This window comes from Jaculus jaculus, chromosome 7 (genome assembly GCF_020740685.1).
Source record: "Jaculus jaculus isolate mJacJac1 chromosome 7, mJacJac1.mat.Y.cur, whole genome shotgun sequence".
NCBI lineage: Eukaryota > Metazoa > Chordata > Mammalia > Rodentia > Dipodidae > Jaculus > Jaculus jaculus.
The window spans coordinates 21,144,509-21,164,259 of NC_059108.1; the positions used below are offsets into that span (position 1 = coordinate 21,144,509).

The 19,751-nt window shown below is 39.3% G+C and overlaps 1 protein-coding gene across 1 annotated transcript in view; it reads left to right on the top strand.

The window, feature by feature from the left end:
* Positions 1–19,751, top strand: part of Cog6 (component of oligomeric golgi complex 6) — a 47,426-nt gene that overhangs the window by 15,853 nt on the left and 11,822 nt on the right. Inside the window, exons 6-13 of the mRNA XM_004660033.2 lie at positions 970–1,052; positions 1,692–1,762; positions 3,325–3,418; positions 8,120–8,248; positions 8,322–8,413; positions 10,241–10,305; positions 12,740–12,831; positions 16,282–16,399. Coding sequence (XP_004660090.1) covers positions 970–1,052; positions 1,692–1,762; positions 3,325–3,418; positions 8,120–8,248; positions 8,322–8,413; positions 10,241–10,305; positions 12,740–12,831; positions 16,282–16,399 — 744 coding nt within the window. The remainder of the gene's footprint in view (positions 1–969; positions 1,053–1,691; positions 1,763–3,324; positions 3,419–8,119; positions 8,249–8,321; positions 8,414–10,240; positions 10,306–12,739; positions 12,832–16,281; positions 16,400–19,751) is intronic.

Consider the following 19,751-nt stretch of genomic DNA (forward strand, 5'->3'; position numbering starts at 1 on the left):
CTGGGTCCTTAGGCTTCATAGGCTACCACCTCAACCTCTAGGCAGTCTCTCCAGTTCTGTTCTCATCGTTTTATATTACAGCATAGTAATGTTATATTTTCTGTGCATTACAGTGGTAGTACATTGATTGTTTTCTCTGATAACGTTTCGTATTTACTGAGTTGGGTTTATATTTTCAGCTAATTTTTTAAGGTCTGCTTTTCTTTGCAAACTTATAGAATTATCCAACACCAAAACGATAAAGAAGCTAGCTACCTTCCTTCCTTCCTTCTTTTCTTTTCTTTTTTTAAGTTAGTTTCTTTTCTTTGAAGACGTATAATTTGTCTAGAAAGGCATCTTTCAGTCTCCTTTTTGGAAAGAGCCATGATTTATCCTCTTGTCTGGGGTCAAAGGGCAAGGTAGGGGTGAGGTGTTTCTGAGTGTCTCTTAGTTGTTCACTATGTAACCTAGAGGAAAGTGAAGCTCCATACATTTTCTCAAAGGAGCAGAACCACTCGTCATTGTAGCATCAGTTAGCACATGTGGATGTGCTGAGCGTCTCTTCTGTCTGACTCCGCACTGCTGTGCTTTGGTGAGGACGTCCACGGGTCTCAGCAGAGAACACGGCACCTCTGTGCGCACCGAGCTGCGCTGCGGTCTGCAGTCATTGCCTTGGTCTTGCTTGTGTGGCAACTTTAGGCCTGCATTTCTCTCCCTGGACTATGCTTCTTGTGGACAGAGATGTTTACTTACAAGTTTTTGCAGCTAAGCACACTGTTGGGTACACAGTAGGTGTTGAAATAAGCATAGAACTTAAAATATGAAGAAATAAACACCTGGTATAAAAATGTGAAGACAGGTGAGACAGTGGAATATGATCTGACTTAAATAGGAAGCTTTTGTTTTCCTTTTGCAGTAATCTTTGATTTAGAGAAAAGTAGTTTTATTTGAAAGTATGGTTGTCTAAAACTCATATGCTTAATTTTGAAGGATTTTTTCAAGGCATTAGGAAGAGTAAAACAAATTCATAATGATGTCAAAGTTCTCTTGCGTACGAACCAACAAACAGCAGGGTAAGTGTTCAATAAATGAATTACATTGCTACTTACATTTTTATACTTTGAAAGACATTTTGTGAAATAGTAATTTATTCTTTATTTGTTTTTGGTAAGGGGGAAGTTATACCCTCACATGTTTAGACTAAAAGAGTCAGTGATATGTAGTGAAATTAAAAATTGATACTTATTGTAAAAGATTATTGAAAATTCATTTCATAATATATCGAGTTAATATGGTTTAGCCAAGTCACAGTGTAACTAAATGGAAGTGATTGAGTGCTTAGATATAGCTGTTGATTCACAGTTTTTCCCTTTTCTTTTGACAATATCATGCATTTATATTTTGATTATTACCCTCTCTTAGACCACTGCTAGTATCACTAAATTCCTTCTCAACCAATCCTCTTTATGCTTTCATGCCTTTTTATTTATGTATTTACTTTTGGTGACCCACTGAGTTAAATTAGAGTTGCTTGCATGAGCATGGATTGGGATATATTTACTGGAGTATGAGCACCTTACCAGTGTTGATAACAATGAAGATGACTCTAACTACCCCAGCAACCATCACCTGTCCATAGCTTCTCTGGGGAGAATGGGTTTTAAAAGATTAAATTGTAATAAGTGTTGAATTTTTTTTTTTTTTTTTTTTAGTTTGGAAATTATGGAACAAATGGCCTTGCTTCAAGAAACAGCTTATGAAAGACTTTACCGATGGGCTCAGAGTAAGCACTCTGCCATTTTGTATAGTTTCATGAAATTAATATTTGAACGTAAAACAAAATTTTTTATATAAGAATTTTACATAAAAATTTATTTTTAAATCCCGTTTCCATGGGGCCCTTCTCAGTGGTGTTGTGGTATTCACTGTGGGGTCATGAAGGCCTCTGTCAGTCACTATGGGTTAATGGGTGGACTGTGTCTCAGGGTATTTCTACTGACTGTGCTTTTACAGCCTTTCCACCTCCTCTTCCACAGTGTTCCCTGAGCTGTGGCATGCCTGTTAGCAGTCTGACTTAATGTTGAGTTCTTTATAGCCTCTGGATTTCTGCTTTGATCACTGTGTCTTCTACCATCGCCCTCAAGCAGGTTGTCAGATTAGTAGTAAGAGCAGGATTAATGTCACCTGGGGCCTGGCAGATGTGAAAGAGGTGGCAAGTCTCATGGTGAACTGTTGGATATCTTCTTTTTTTTTTTTTTGTTGGATATCTTCTTATCGATGGATCTTGACTCTTCCCATTTTCTTTGCCATCTGTAAAATAAAGCAGATTCTTCCACCAGCTTGGGTAAAGGGGATATGCAAAATTATCTGAGAGATTTTTGGTGTGCAATCCACTCTTCTCCCGAGAGCAGTGGGGGCTTCTCTCTGAAGTATGAATTTCCTGACTATGGGAATCTGACTTGGTTTTCAGTACAAGACAGGAGGTCTCTCCCACTGAGAGGGCCTCATGGTCAATCAGAGAAAAGTTGGTTACCCACAGAGGCTGGGTGCCATAGTGCACAAGTATAGACTGGTGTGGCTGGCTGATTTTATAGTCTGCATGGCCTCCTACTTATTCATGCTGTTGGTGACCATTTTCTTCCAGCAGCTCCTGTAGGGCTTTCCAGCACTCTGAGGACTGGCCAGGAGGGAGCTAGTTTCCCTTTTAGTTTCAGCATGGTATTTCGATGTCCTATGACCACAGCCTGTGGTGTCCTTCAGCAGCAAGGTCTTACTTTTCAGCTCTGGCCAATAATCCTAGTATTTTGGCAATGGCCTACATTGATTTGAGGACCTCATGAGTCTCCTTGGCCAACATTGAGCACGAAACTTTTATTTGGCTTTTATTTGTTCTATATTTTTCCCATGGTTGAAGACCTTTTATTTTTTAATTTAATCTTACTTTTTAAAAATGTTATACTCTTTTACGTCCTCTCCTCTTCCCCCATTCCACACCTTCTAAGGCTCAGGGAACATTATGGAAAAAGTAGCCAAAAGTATGTAAGAACCACAGGGTGGTGGGTGGGCATATCCGAATTGTCAGTTTTTGTTTTGTTTTTGTAATAATAATATACAGATTTGTAATGTACCTGATTGCACATGTAATCATTATAACTAAAGCTGAATTTTAATTTTTCATTGTGGTTGACAGTCTCTGTTGGGTCAGATTGGCTTATTTTCTGTGTCTTTCTAAGCACTTTCCATAAGTAGGACATTTGCTGTAGAATTTAGACTGCTGGCATACAGTAGACATAATAAAGAGCTAATGCTTATTTAATTAAAGTGCTAATGCTGACTATATTCCAGGTGAATGCCGAACATTGACACAAGAATCATGTGATATATCTCCAGTATTAGCTCAGGCTATGGAAGCACTACAGGATAGACCTGTCTTATATAAGTAAGAAATCTTGCTTTTTTCTTTGGTAATTACATTGAGTTTTAGTACCAAATTCATGTGTAGTATACTCAGTAATTATAATTTACAGTGGTGTTTTCACTTCATCTTACCAAAGTGATTGAATATTGCACGTTATGAGGGGAAGTGCATACACCCCTTGTCTCTGTCTGGATTATCTTACTTAAATGATGTGTTCCAGTTCCATCCTTTTTCCTGCAAATAAGAGTTCATTCTTCTTTATGATTGAATGCTACTTTGTTGTGTGTATATATATATATACCATATTTTTTGCATATGTGTGGTATGTGTGCATGTGTGTATATGTGGACACATATGTGGGATCACATAAATCTGTGCATACATGTGTGTGGAGGCTAGAATTTGACACTGTATATCTTCCTTGGTTCTTCTTCATGTTACTTATTGAGACAGTCTGTCACTAAACCCAGAACTGACCAATTTGGCTTTTGTAATTAACTAGCTTGTCCTGTTCATCCTCTGTCTCCGCGTTTGAGTGCTGTTTTGGCATGGAGGGTTATGATCAGATCCCCAGAGTTCTTGTGCAGCAAGCACGTTTCCTACTGAGCTTCCTCCCCAGTCCTAATGCCAGATTTTTATTCACCTATTGATGGGTGCCTAGACTGATTTCCTGTCTTAACTGCTTTGAGTATGACATTCATTTTCCCCACATACATAACAGGGTGGGGTTGCTGGGCCATGTGCTAGTTCTGGTTCAGTTTTTGAGGAACTTTATGTAATGGTGTGTTAGTTTACATTCCTACTGGTAGTATGTAAAACTTCCATTTTCCCCACATCCTCACAAGCATTTGTTTATTATTTTATAATTACTAAATTTTGTGTGAAAGGGTCTCACTTTGTAACCTAGTCTGGCCTGGGACTCCTTTTGTAGACCAGACCAGCCTTGAAGTTGTGGCAGCTCTCCTTTAGCCATCTAAGTGTGTGGTTAGAGATATGTGCCACCACATACAGCTTATAACTGCTGTAGTCATCCTAACTCTGGGTTAGATAGTTTCTCATTGTAAATTATGGTTCTTGAACAGATACCGAGTTTTCAAGGTGGATTCTTGAATCAGATTTCCTCAAGAAGCTATACGTGTCTTTATCTGTAAAGTGAGGATAAAATGAAGAAGAGCCTATTTTACAGGACTGTTGGGGAGTCCTTGTCTAAAGGGCAGCAGGAACTTAGGATCATCACATCAAGTGCTTAAGAATATTGCCAGTTTGACACTAAATTTAGACATTATATATATATATTAGACATTTGTAACTGGCAAAGAAGTAGCTAGAAATGTTAGCAAAGTAGAAGTGACCTTCAGCTGTTATGGACAGCAGGAGAAAGCTGGAATGACAAATAGAGGACAAAGACTTACTCCAAAAGCACATGCCTGGGGACAGGAGCAAGAATGGCATTTAGAGGATCTCAGGGGGCATCTGGAAATGGAGTGGGAAAGTAAGCTTGAAGACGAGCTGAGTAGGATATGATGGATGCTTAAAAGAAAATTTGCCCTAAGTAACCATCTATTTTAAAAGTAAACAAAAAGAAATGATTCATGCTGACCACCAGGTGGCAGCATGTGAACTTTTTAAGCATATAAAACGGCTTCATGCTCTGTCGTCCAATGTTCTGCACCAAATGTGAAGGCATCATATGCAAGAAAAGTGTCAGTTATCAAAATCCTTGGGAAGTTAATAAAGCCCTGGAGTTGCCTCACTCAGGGTTACTTAATGGTATATAACTGTGATGCTAATGTGTTATTTTCACAAAGTACAGAAATTTATTTTTAAGCTGTACATCAGCCAAGCATGGTGGCACACACCTTTAATGCAAGCACTCCAGAGGTCGAGGTAGGAGGGTTTCTGTGAGTACGTGGCCAGCCTAACACGTACATAGTAAATTCCAGGTCAGCCTAGGTTGGAGCGAGACCCTACCCCTACCTCAATGAACCAAAAATAAAAGTTATAAATGAGCTGGGCTGATGGTGCACACCTTTAATCCCAGCATTCAATATGCAGAAGTAGAAGGATTGCTGTGAGTTTGAGACTAGCCTGGGACTACAGAGAGAGATCCAGGTCAGCCTGACCTAGAGTAAGACCTTGCCTTGAAAAAAACTCTTTAAAAAAGTTATAAATGGATATTTAAAAAACTGATAATTTCCTCTAGCAAATCTTTAGAACATAAATTATTTCAAAATGAGCTAATTAGTGCAATGCTGTTGCTTCCTGCTTTATGAATTTTTCTTGCATTTTGAAGAGATTGGTAGAATCTTTTTATTTAACATAGATAGGCATACACAGATGGGAGCTGGGAAGAAGGCTCAGTGGTTAAACTTACTGGCCTTAGTTCAGTTCTCCACACCCACATAAAGCTAGACACACAAAGTGACACATTCATCTGGAGTTTATTTGCCGTAGCAAGAAGCTCTGGTGTGCCCATACTCACTCTCCAATTAATAGATAAATAAATAGTCACTCATAAGTAAGATGAATAAATCACTCAAAAGTAATAAATAAATAAATACTTTCTAAAAATGGCTTTCATTTTCCCAAGAGGCACATTAGCATGTCTGTGCATCTTGAACATTCACTTTTACAAAGTTACATTTTGAAAATCTGTCCTTTGTTGGGAGCAGTGTGGTTTTGGTCAAACAAGTTTCTCTGTCTCTGAGAAGGTTGTTCATGTCTGCAGATAATGGTGGTGGTTCTCTGTGGTTCTTTCATTGTGGCTGGTAGCACTTAAGTTGCATTTGTGCTGCAGGGGGAATAGCAGTGTTGTTAAGTGTTATTGCATGCTATGATGCAGCTAAGTCTCAGTGTTGACAGGTGTGATGACCACAGCGCCACTACAATTCTAGCAGAGTCACGTGTTTCTCATGTCACTGCTTTCAGTCAGGGATCCTAGAGATGGAAGTTGTGTTGTTTGTTTTCACCATTAACAGACTGTGGATTTTTCATTATATCAGTAGGGCCTTGGGAGATATTAGCTTTGTATGCATAAAAAGTTAGGTCATTGGGCTGGAGAGATGGCTTAGCTTGCCTTCAAAGCCTAAGGACCCAGGATCAATTCTCCAGGTCCCACATTAGCCAGATGTGCATCATAGAACATGTGTCTGGAGTTCGTTTGCAGTGGCTACAGGCCTTAGCGTGCCTATTCTTTCTCTGTCTCCCTCTGTATCTAGTAAATAAATAAAATGACTTAAAAAAATTTTTAAGTTAGGTTATTTTCTTCAGCATGCTAAGTAGTCGTCTGATCTTCTGTCTGTGATTTCCGTGCGGCTCCATTTAACAGAAGGATGCGTCCACGTGAGGCAGGTCTGCGGTGCACAAGGAGAGACAGAAGTGAGCTTTGTGCTCCTGAGCTGTCTTAGAGACCAGAACCAACTGTGCAGGTTGTGCAGCTTCGCAGCACCTGGCTTAGAGCTGCGCCTTCCCGCCCTGCCTGGAGGTGGCGCTGGAGAGAAGTGCTCAGCCCTTTCCTCCGAACTGAAAACACACACAGGGAGAACCAGGCCAGTTAACAGCCAAAGGTCTCTATTCAAGAGAAGATTCTTGTGGCGCATGCATGGTTGGTTAGTAAATTTAAGGAACAACCAGTATGTCTCAGTGGAGTCAAGTGAGCTTAAAAATGGGTAGCCAGGGCTGGAGAGATGGCTTAGCGGTTAAGCGCTTGCCTGTGAAGCCTAAGGACCCCGGTTCGAGGTTCGGTTCCCCAGGTCCCACGTTAGCCAGATGCACAAGGGGGCACATGCATCTGGAGTTCATTTGCAGGGGCTGGAAGCCCTGGCGCGCCCATTCTCTCTCTCTCCCTCTATCTGTCTTTCTGTGTCTGTCGCTCTCAAATAAATAAATAAAAAATTAAAAAAAATTTTTAAAAATGGGTAGCCAATCTTGTGCTCTGGCTCCATGTGCACATGTGCACACACATGCCACACACATGGATATATACATGTTCACCAAAAATGATAGCAATGTTGGAGGTGATTTTTGGTTTAATTTATATCAATATCATAGGGACCATTTTTTAATATAAAAGAAAAAAGTTTAATATATGTATTTCAGCCTTCTAGCCAGCTTTTGAGAGGTAGGTATATGGCTTTGTATAAAACATTATGTTGTGGACTGTAAAGAATCTGGAACCAGGGCTGGAGAGATGGCTTAGCAGTTGCCTGTGAAGCCTAAGGACCCCGGTTCGAGGCTCGGTTCCCCAGGTCCCACGTTAGCCAGATGCACAAGGGGGCACACGCGTCTGGAGTTCGTTTGCAGAGGCTGGAAGCCCTGGCGCGCCCATTCTCTCTCTCTCCCTCTATCTGTCTTTTTCTCTCTCTCTCTCTTGCTCTCAAATAAATACATAAAAAATTAAAAAAAAAAAAAGAATCTGGAACCAGAAGAGTTCAGAATTGCTGCTTTAGCTCAGTTACCCTCCAGGTCCCCTGTTCTGTCCTTCCTTAATGCTGCTGGCTTACGTTCAACCATTCTTTTTTAGAAGGAGCAAAATTTGTACCTTACCTTTCAGATGAGCTTTCATCGTGCCGAAATGACTCCATGTTATTTGAAAAGCAGTTGTTCCTGAGGGAATACCGAAAGTAGATTTAAATGTCTTGCTTGTCTTGGAAGTTTCATGAACTGTCCAATGTAACTATTAGGGGAAGCACAACTATTTCTCATGCAGAGCGTTTCTTCTAGGTACACCTTAGATGAATTTGGAACAGCCAGACGAAGCACTGTTGTTCGAGGGTTTATTGATGCTCTTACAAGAGGAGGCCCAGGAGGTACACCAAGGCCCATTGAAATGCACTCCCATGACCCTCTGAGGTAAAGTGGTCAACACTAGTGAAGGGTTTGATCCTCTTTTCTGAGACCTCTTTACTGACACAGTTTTCCTTAGGTATGTGGGAGATATGCTGGCATGGCTCCACCAGGCTACTGCTTCTGAAAAGGAACACCTGGAAGCTGTCTTGAAGCTTGTGACCGCACAGGGTGGGTGTGCTGACTGCTCCTGCTGGCGCTGCATCCCAGGGGCCCCTGTGCTCTCCTTCCGTCTTCCCTTTTACTGGTGCCTCACACCTGTAAGGAGCACAGCTGCCTTGTGTCCTCGTGCTCCCTAGACTCCCTCTGACTCTGCTCACGGACATTGTCCTCCAGTGCGGTCCCCTGTCTCTCAACACACTCAGCCCTGCACCTCCCTGAGCCTTCACTCCTCGACTTCTCTTGCTGCTTTGGGGTGGGGGGGGAGTGCCTCTGCCTCAGCTTCCTCTTGTTGGAGGGTCTGCCATACTTTATGTCCACTCTTAGCATGGCACATAAGTCAGATTGCTGTGGTCTTCCTTATATCCAAGTAAACAGGCTGAGTGTAGTTTCTGGCATTAAGCTACTAATTTTCTCCTAAAGGCTGTTTCTTTGTTTTTTTTTTTAAAAAAATACCATATCTACTTAAAATGTTTGTTTTGGTTTCAAGATTGAACAGTGGTTGCATTTGAGAGCTGCTGAAGCCTTATCTAGGACATTTCAAAAATTTGTGACTTCCATAAGAGGTGTATTAAATACTGTTCAAGTTGCTGTAACCAAATGCCTGAAGAAAAGCAATTTAAGGGCTGGAGAGATGGCTTAACAATTCAGGCACTTGCCTGCAAAAGCAAAAGACCCAGGTTCAATTCCCTAGGACTCCCATAAGCCAGATGCACAAGGTGGCGCATGTGTCTGCAGTTCATTTACAGTGGCTGAAGGCCTTAGCATGCCCATTCCCTCCACCCCCCCCCCCCCCGCCTCTTTCATCCTCTCTCAAATAAAAACAAATTTTAAAATATTTTTTAAAGCCATTTAAAGAAGGATTTTTTTGGCTCACAATTTGAGGGTGCTGTCCATGTGAGCTGTGCTCCTCCCATGGTCTGAGCAGGTCACGTGCACACTGGTGATGGCACCTGACCTCCATCATTTCACTTGTTTATTAATGAGCTTAAACTCAGTGTATGTCTCAGGTTGTCCCGAAGTCTGCAGCTTATTGTTTGTTTGTTTGAGATTGGGTCTTACTATATAGTCCAGGTTGGCCTCTAACTGGCAATCCTCCTGCCTCGGCCTTCTGAATTGTAGATTACACGCATGCATCTAGCCAAAGCCTGAATTTTAAAAAGTGGTTTTTTTTAAAATTTCTAGTATCATACTAATTACCCAGTATAAAATAATATACTTCCTTAAAGTTGCCTTAGAAATATACTTCCTTAGTTGCCTTATAAGAGAGTCAGTATGGTGAAGGTTGAGTAAAATATGTTGGAACTAGATAAAATTCTGTCATTCTAACTTTAATCTTCTGAGCCTCAGTGTCTCTATACAAATTAAGGTGATTATAGTCAGAAAATGTCAGTGCTTGATAAACAATCCATAAGTAGAAAATGTGAGTTTTCCATTAGGTCGCATGGTCTGTTTGCCACACTCCCCTCAGCTCGTGTGCTCCATGTTGTCTTGAAGAAGGCGTCTGCTGAGCAGCTCCCCGCGCTTCTCTCGTCACTTCCTCCAGTCGACGTCATTCATTCAGTCTTTCTTCCCTTCTGTCCCTTACACTTATTCTTCACAAGGAATGTTCATTTTGTGAACTCAGAAGACTAATTAATTATCAGTGCTTTCTAGACACGTATTAGTGACTGACATAATTATTATTGTGTTTTTAATTATAACTAGTAATTTCCCAAAACCTCAAACTTATAAGATACTGCAGTGTTATTAATGCCATTAATTGTAGGTATTTTTGTCTGTCTGATGCAAAATATCCTTTAATGTGGATAAAAATAATTATGTTGTAATTAATTTTAGGTGTTGAAGAAAATATCCAAGAGGTTGTTGGTCATATCACTGAGGGTGTGTGCAGGCCTCTAAAGGTACAGTAATTTGCTTTTATATGTTACAAGGTATTGAGTGGAAGTATTGACTTACTTGTATGAGTTTAAAGAAATTGATAGCAGCTTGAGCTCAAGCTGATGTAAAATTGCCACATTGACTAGGCTGACAAAATATAGTTAGGTTACAAAATCATTGCCAGTTTTTAAAAGAAAGATAACTGAAAATATTATTGATTTTTTTTTTTTTTTACAAACTAGGTTTCCCATACTAACTCTTACTGATTAATTGAGAAAAAGTTAGTGTATGAATTATTTTCAGAAGTTTCTGAAGGAATATTATTCCACTTACATTATTGCTTCAAGCATAGTCATTTTTTTTTTTAATCATAGCAAGAATTAATGGGTAGTCCAGAGATGAGCTATAGTTACAGAGTGGTGGCTCACGTAGGAGGATTGCAAGTTTGAGATTGACTTGGGTTGCATTATAGGTGGATAGCCAGCGTAGCAGTGTGATACCACGTCTCAAAACAAAAGAAAGCAAAAATTTAAAAAGCCAGCAAAACAAAAAAGATTTATTTTTCTGTACTTTTCATAGTAGTCAAAACATGCAATATCACATGTCATTAGGAAAACTTTAGGTGCTTACAAATTAAGAGGAAGAACGTATACATTACTAAAATATAAAAATGGATCACTAAGAAAAAAATTCAGAATTATAATTACAAATTAAAATATTGCAGTAAGCCAGATGTGGTGGCGCACGCTTTTAATCCCAGCACTCGGGGGGAGGCAGACGTAGGAGGATGGCTGTGAGTTCGAGGCCACCCCGAGACTACATAGTGAATTCCAGGAGAGCCTGAGCTAGAGTGAAATCCTACCTCGAAAAACCAAAATAAATAAATAAAAAATAAAATAAAATAAGATATTGCAGTAAGATTTTTTTTCCTCAGCTATGTCACTGAGAATTCTGTATCTTAGCAAAGTGGAACTTTATTGGTAATAGACCAAACATTTGTGAATATGGATTAAGGTAGGAACTCTAGGAGTGGGGAAATGGCTTGGCCTGTCAAGAGCTTGCTGTGTAAGTAGGACGGCCTGAGTTTGGACCCCTAGCACCCACATAAATGCTTGCCAGGTATGGCTCATTTGTAATCCCAGCCCTCAGGGTGTGGGTGTAGGTTCCCTAGGGCAGTTAACTAGCTATCTAGACTAGTTGAATGGGTGAGTTCCTGTCTCACTAAATGATATGGAGAACAATTGAATAAGATCCTTCTTTTTGTTCCCTCTCTCCTAACTTCCTTTGTTATGGGAATGGAAATGAAGAATTTCTTGATGTCTCCAAATTTTTTTAGGCATAATCCCAGATAGCTGAGATGGTGTAGTAAATCCTGAAAAAACCTGTTTGCAATGAACATCCCACATATTTGACTGCAATCATTGTATGAGGATTGGAAAATAACACTTTCTTTGATGTTATTTGTAATTAACATTAATCTGAGGTCTTGACCTGAAAAGAAGTTGTCATATGGAAATTATGATTGTTGATACAAATGCCATCCTTGGTGGGCAGTTTTAGGATAGCAAGTTTGTTGTTGTCTCCAGCCAGAGTAATCACACTCTTAAACATACTGATGCAGAGGGAAATTATGTCCATAATTCAAGAGGGTTTTGTATAACAAGACCCATACATGTATAGACTCACATTTTAGCAAATTATATTTGCTAACAGTATGGCATATACCAAAGTCCAAGTACAGAATAACTTGAGCTTCAAAAGGGTTTATTAAGCATCTGTTATGTGTGTACTGTTTCTACCAGGTGCTATAGAAATGTAAAAGAAGCAGAGAATACAGAGTCTGTTTATGTTTAGAAAGCAAGAAGATAATGTGAGTAGCAGCTTCAGCACAGACAGAATAGACAGGCAAGGAAGAAGCATCAGTGTGACTCACGCTGCATGTGTTAATGACTAAATGCGGTGCAAGAGAAAGACGAGTGTGTGATGGAAACTAGTAGGAAAAGATTCCTGGTAGGCGGTAGGCCAGTGGTCAATGTTGGTCTTCCTTAGGAGCTGTCTACCTTTTGATGAGAGAAAGCGTCATGCTGAACATAGAGCTCACTTAGTTGGCTAGACTAGCTGGGGAGCAAGCGCCAAGTTTCCCTACTCTGCTTTTCCAGAGTTTGTATTACAGGTGTGTGCCCCATGCCTGGCATTTTATGTGGGTGCTGTAGATCCGAATTCAGGTCCTCATGTTTGTGTAGCAAGTAGCCTAATAATAAGTCGTTTCAAGAATCTGTGTTAAGAATGCTTATCATTCCCTCCAAGTTAATATGCAGAATTTCATTAGAAAGTATTTTGCATTTGCTGTAGTAATGAAATGCATGTTGAATATTTTGTGATATATATATCACATCATTAATGAAGAAAAGGTATGCTTTTTAAAAATGTTTGATGTTTTCCCATACATTCTAATAGGTTCGAATTGAACAAGTAATACTTGCTGAACCCGGGGCAGTTTTATTATATAAAATTTCCAATCTCCTCAAATTTTACCACCACACAATCAGGTAAATAACATCTCCTTTTCCATCTCTAAATCTTGTTGATTAAAGCCTTCTCTTTTCCTTTTGATCAATTTGGCCAGGGATTTATCAGTTTTGTTTATTTGTTTAAGAACCAGCTCTTTGTTTCATCACCTTTTAAAAATCTTTATTTATTTGAGACAGGCAGAGAGAGTACAAGTGTGCCAAGGCCTCCTGCCTCTTCATATGAACTCCACATACATGCACCACTCTGTGCTTCTGACTTTACATGAGTAGTGGAATTGAACCCTAGTTGTCAGGCTTTGTGAGCAAGTACCTTTAACCCCTGAGCTGTCTCCCCAGCTCCTACGTCAACATTTTAAATTGTTTTCTTCATGTCCAACTCAGTGATTTCTCCCTGATCTTGATTATTTCTTCCCATCTGATACTTTGGGGTTTGGATTGTTACTTGTTTTTTGCAAAGCATGAGATACATAGTTATTTATTTGAGATCTCTCCATTTTTGTGATGGACGCATTTAGCTCTATCAGGTTTACTCTTAGCACTTCCTTCATTATGTCCCATAAGTTCTGGTACATTGTGTTGTCATTGCCATTCAGTTCCATAAATTGTTTGATTTCTTCAACAGCCCATTCATTGTTCAGTAGTGTGAAGTTGGTGTCTTTCTTATGTTGTTCTTGTTGATTTCCAGCTTTATTGCATTGTGTTCAGATATAATACAAGGAGTTATGTCAATTTTCCTGAATTTGTGGAGATTTGCTTTATGTCCTTATATATGATCTGTTTTAGGAGCTGCTGAGAAGAATGTTTATTCTGTAGAGTTTGGAAGGTTCTGTAGATGTTGGTTAAGTCCATTTGATCTGTGGTGTTGCTTAGCTCCATTGTTTCTTTATTTTCTGTTTATCTGATTTGCCTATTGACAATAGTGGGGTACTAAAGGCACCCGCTATTTTTGTATTGGGATTTATTTCTGAATTCTTGTTTAGTATCTTTATAAAATTTGGTGTGGTTGTGTTTTGTTTATGTGTTTAACATTGTAATATCTTCTGTTGACTTGTTCCCTTGATGAGTATAAAGTGACCTCTTTTGTCTCTTTTAATTGCTTTTGGCTTAAAGTCTGTTTTGTCAGACATTAGAAACCACATCTGCTACTTATTTCCAAATGCTTGGAATATCTTTTTCCATCCTTTCACCCTAAAGTGGTGTTTGTTTCTAACTGGTAAGGTTGGTTTATTGCAGACAGAAAATGTATGAGTCTGGTTTTTTTTCTCCAGCCTTTGAGCCTGTGTCTTTGATTGGGGAGCACATCCATTGATATTCAGAGTTAATCTCAGTCAAGCTGAAGATGCTGTGGAATTCGGTGTTTTCTTGATCTTCATGTGCTTTCACATCTGTTCTAGTTTTGATTGTTTTTCCCTCCTGTAGCTTCTTTAAGTGTGCTTGTTCTCGTCTTCCGTGAGAAGTATTCCATCCAGTACTTTCTGTAGAGTATATTTCATATATTCACAAAGCTGGCTTTTATCATGGAGAGCTTTTCTTTCACCTTCTAATATGAAGGATAATTTTTCTGGGTATAGTTGTTTGGGTTGCCAGCTGTGTTCTTTCAAATTGTAAAATACTCCATTCCAGGCCCTTTTGACTTTGAGAATTTCCATTGAAAAATCGGACCTTTGTAAGTGACACGACAAGCTGTTTTCCTCTTGTTGCTTTTTGTACTCTCTATTTTCTGTTTCTTAGTGGTTTAACTGTAATGGAACGTGGGGAATTTTTTTCTGTTGTCCTGTCTATTGGGTGTTCTGTGAGTTTCCCATACTTGGATGGGTGTTTCTTGTAAGGTTTGAAATTTTTCTTCTGTAATTTTATTGGACGATGTTCTCCATGCTCTTTAGTTCTACCTCTTCTTGTCAATGATCCCAATGTTTCCTTTTTTTTTGTTGTTATGTGTGTGAGAGAGAGAGGGCTGGTGCGCCAGGGCCTCCAGCCAGTGCAGTCGATCTCCAGATGCGCCCCTGTGCACGCGTGCTGCTACGTTAAGTGCTGACATTTCTGTCAACATTCTCCTTGTACTTGTTGTTGAACTCGTCATTAATTTTTGGCTTCCCTGTCTATTTCCTCCATCTTGTCAAGTCCTGATAGCCTGTCTTCCACATGATCTATTCCGTTGGCCAGGCTTTCACTTTTAAATGAATTATTTCATTTTGTTTTCTATGAGGTTTTTCTTTAGCATCTTCATCTCTTTATTGAATTTTATTTTTATTTCTTTTTAAATAGGTAGAATAGATCCTTTTTAAAAAACATTTATTAATATGAGAGAGGGAGGAAAGGAAAGAAGAGAGAGTATGGGCACCCAAGGACCTCTTGCCACTGCAAACAAACTCCAGATCATGCACCCCATTGCATATCTGGCTTTATGTGATTACTGGAGATGAACCTGGGCCAACAGGCTTTGTAAGCAAGTACCTTAACCACTGAGCAATCTCCCCAGCCTCCATTTTCATTTCTTGATTTGTCTTTGGCTTATTGTCTCTTGGAATTCATTTAGGTCCTGGCAAAAATGGGAAACCACTTTGGATAGGTGTCAGAATAATCCTTTTAATAGAAAACTGAATTTTGTACAATCTAATAATGTAATTAATTATTTCAAAATATAATATTTTCATAATTAATTTAAACATGTTGTTATGTAAGCAGTTGTGTAAAATTATGCAACTTTGTAAGTATTTTAGTAATAGAATATACCACTTTTAATGAACAAAACTCAGTGTTTATGGAGTTCAGTTATCAATAGAGCTACTGATGGAATACCATTCCTTAGACGTCATACATCATTAAGATACCTGCTCATTGTAAAAAGGAAAAAATATTCAGACTTACATGTTACAGACATCAGTTCTAATGTACATGTTTGCTAAATGAATTACAAAATGTTGGAAGTGTAGTATAGGCTGAGTTTTCTTTGTCTAGACTGTTTAGGAGCAGAGGTGCTCCGCATTCAGTGCTGGGCTTTGCAACATTGAAACAGATTTGACCAGCAAGCATCACAATCTGAAAGCCCCAAACCCAGAGTGCTCTAAAGTCTGAAATTCTTTAAACACTGACCTATAGAGCTTAAGATTTTGGATCATTTCTGAGTTGGGATTTGCATACTAAGAATGTCCAGTATTCTCGCCTCTTTTTTAAAATTACCTTACTAAAAAGAAAAAACTGTATGAAGTTAGAGTGATTAGTCTTAAGTCATTGATTTTAGTCTCTGTAGGAAAAAAAAAAAGTGTATCTGTTCTGTTTCTGCAGTCAGATCTCACTCCTGCAGCTCAGGCTGGCCTTGAACTTGCTCTACTCTGTCTCAGCGTCCCCAGTGTTAGAATTATGCGTGTGTAGCACCATGCTCAGCTTAAATCCAGACTCTTAAAAGCGGCGCTGGGGACTGAACCATGTCGGCTTGTGCTAGCGACCTGAGCTCTTCTTTGTGTCTAGTGGCATCGTTGGAAACAGTGCAGACACTCTGTTGACTACCACTGAAGAGATGCATTTGCTAAGCAAAAAGATATTCTTCAACAGTTTGAGTCTTCATGCAAGTAAATTAATGGACAAGGTATGTATGAGAAACGCAGCTCTTACACTGTGTGATTGTGAATCTTTCACATTGGAAGATGTCACTTTATTTTATTTCAATATTTTTATTGTGAGAAAGAAAGGCCAACAAGAAGTAAGTCTAAGTGGGATAAGGCCTCCTGGCCCTGCAAATGAACTCCAGATATGTGTGTCATTGTGCTGTGTACCTGGTTTATGAAGGTACTGGGGAATTGAACGTGGGCTATCGGGCTTTGTAAGCAAGCTCCTTTAGCCACTGAGCCATCTCCCTAGCCCTCGAAGATGTCATTTTCGTGTTTTATATTAGTCTGTAATATTTTCCAGTTTATACAGTGATGTTTTGAATTCTATATTAGAATAACAAATTTCATGCTGAGGATGTTTAGCTCTTAAGAACTCAATACATAGTACATCATTCTGGAATAGTACAATTGAGTCATAATTGGAGATAGACTCTTTTTTTTTTTTTTAAATTTATTTATTTATTTGAGAGTGACAGACACAGAGAGAAAGACAGATAGAGGGAGAGAGAGAGAATGGGCGCGCCAGGGCTTCCAACCTCTGCAAATGAACTCCAGACACATGTGCCCCCTTGTGCATCTGGCTAACATGGGGCCTGGGGAACCGAGCCTTGAACCGAGGTCCTTAGGCTTCACAGGCAAGCACTTAACCGCTAAGCCATCTCTCCAGCCCTGAGATAGACTCTTTATTTCTTTTATAAACTAGTCACAAATGTGTAACTAAAGCAAACTTATTACTATGCTTATGTGGTAGGAGGCAGGAGAATCGCAAGCAATATAGCAAGTTCAAACTATCCACCTTGAAATACTGGAAAACTTGCAGATATTTTCCAGGCAGTTTATATTTTTCTCCTGTGATGTTACAGCTTTGTTATATACTATAATTATTTATGCAATTTGTATTATAAAAGTACTTATGTAAGTAAAATTTAAACACCCCATGAAATATAAACAACAGAAACCTGAAAGAGTCCTGTATGATCTAATACTTACATTGAGGAGAGTTTTGTGGCAGGACTGAAAGATTTGAGTTTATGGGTCTGAGGAGACTCTGGGAATCTTTAAGTAGAAGTAAAATTTTTAGGAAAATAGCTTTTCAAAATGCAGTAAGGAAGAAACTTTTTATATATGATTGATTTTTGTGACTTTAAAAAGTATTTTATTTATTTATTAGAGAGCAACAGAGACAAGTATGGTTTGCCAGGACCTCCTACCACTGCAAACAAACTGTGCATCAGACTTTACATGGTTTCTAGAGAATCAGATCTGGGCCATCAGGCTTTTACAAGCAAGTGTCTTTAACCACTGAGCAATCTTTCAGCCCAGCTTTTGTAATTTTTGAAAAATTTATATCTAAAAATTTTTTTGTTCATTTTTATTAATTTGAGAGCGACAGAGAGAGAAAGAGGCAGATAGAGAGAAAGAGAGAATGGGCACGCCAGGGCCTCCAGCCACTGCAAACGAACTCCAGACACGTGCGCCCCCTTGTGCATCTGGCTAATGTGGGTCCTGGAGAATCGAGCCTTGAACCGGGGTCCTCAGGCTTCACAGGCAAGCGTTTAACCGCTAAGCCATCTCTCTAGCCTGAAAAATTTATATTTTATAGTTAATTCCTTTTTGCTTTTAACAATTTTTAAAAATGTCTGTGCTTCTCTGTGTGTAATGTGTGTGCCCTTGCAGTCCTCCACACACATCCCTGTAGTAGGGCTTGCTTGCTCGACATGATGGCATAGAAAGTCATGAATGTGTTCAATTGCTCTTGTGCCTTGGTCCTGTTTTGAGCCAGAAGCCCAGTTTCAGTTCCTCAGTACCCACATAAAGTTAGATGCACAAAATGGAGTGTTCATGTACTTTATTTGCTATGGCAAGAGGCCCTGGTACACCTATATTCATTCATATTCTCTCCTCAGTAAACATAAAAATAGTTTAAAAAATAAAGCCTTCATGGAGATTTTTGATTATTAGTTATGACTATTAGCACCCAAATTTTAAATGTACAGTTAGTTCAGTGAATCTCTTAACCTGTAGATGTGCATTAGCCATCACTCTTATCAAGATGTGAAATGTGACTTATTCCTGAAACGACTTTCTCATGCTGACTTTCCGTCTCCCTGGTGTCCCTGCTGCTGCTTAACTTGGCATAAGTACATTTGTGCGATGTCTAGTGTTTCTAGCTCTGACTTCTTTTATTTAATATTGTATCTGCTTGATTCATCTATGTTCACTGATTTTTTTTTTTTTTTTGAGGCAAGGTCTTACTCCAGCCCCCGGGCTGGCCTCAAACTCACTCTGTAGCATCAGGCTGCCCTTGAACTCACAACTATCCTTCCACCTCAGCCTCCTGAGTACTGGGATAAATATGTGTGCTACCATATCTGGCTAATGTGGCTAGTAGATTACTTTTTAATCATTGTATTATAATTCCAAAATTTATCGGCTCATTCTGTCATTGATGGACAGTTGAGTTGTTTCCAGTTCTTGATCATTATGACTAAAGTTGAGTGGAATTCCTGTACAGACATGAGCTGATGATAATTTTCACTTCTGCTATGTGTATGCCCAGAAATGGGATACACATAGGTGACAGGATTAATTAGTTGTAAGAGCAGTTTTTTTTTTAAATGGTGGTGATGGTTTGCTCTTCTCCAGAAGCCATTGTAGAAAGTGTGTGGCAGTGTCCTGTTTGCTTGTTACTTGCATTTTTCTCAACATTAGTGGTGTTGGCCAGTTTTCCACTTTTTTATTTGGTGCGGGATTTATTATTTTGTGAAGTATCCTTTGAAGTCTGTTACCCAATTTTCCACTGAGATCTCTGCCTTTTTCTTGCTGCTTTGCAAGATTTATCTTTTTTCAAAAAAGGAAGGTTTGAAATCAAGGATGTTCTCAGAAGCTTGATTATTTTAGATTCCACATTTAGGTCTTTGATCCATCTCAAGTTAATTTTCAGTGTGGTAAGAGATAGCTGTTGAGATCAACTCTGCTCTGTGAATATACAGCGCACTTTTCCCAGGGCCCTTATTGTTAAGGCCGTCTTGTCCCAGTAGGTGGCAGTGGAGTACGTCAAAGATCTTATGGCCACACAACTGGAGCGCGACCCTTTTCTAAGCCCAAGTGCATACCCACTTGCATGTCCTGCATGTTTGATTATGGGCCTGACTGTATGAATTCTCTGTTACGTTGTCCCAAAGTCACAAGTGACTAAGTGGTATATCCAGTGTTCAAACTTATCTACAGAGCCCAACATTCGAAGGGCTATTACACTACTCCTAGGAACTGGTTTTCAATATGAATGGCCTGGTGGATGAGCCTCCTACAATTCTCCCAAGGTGCATC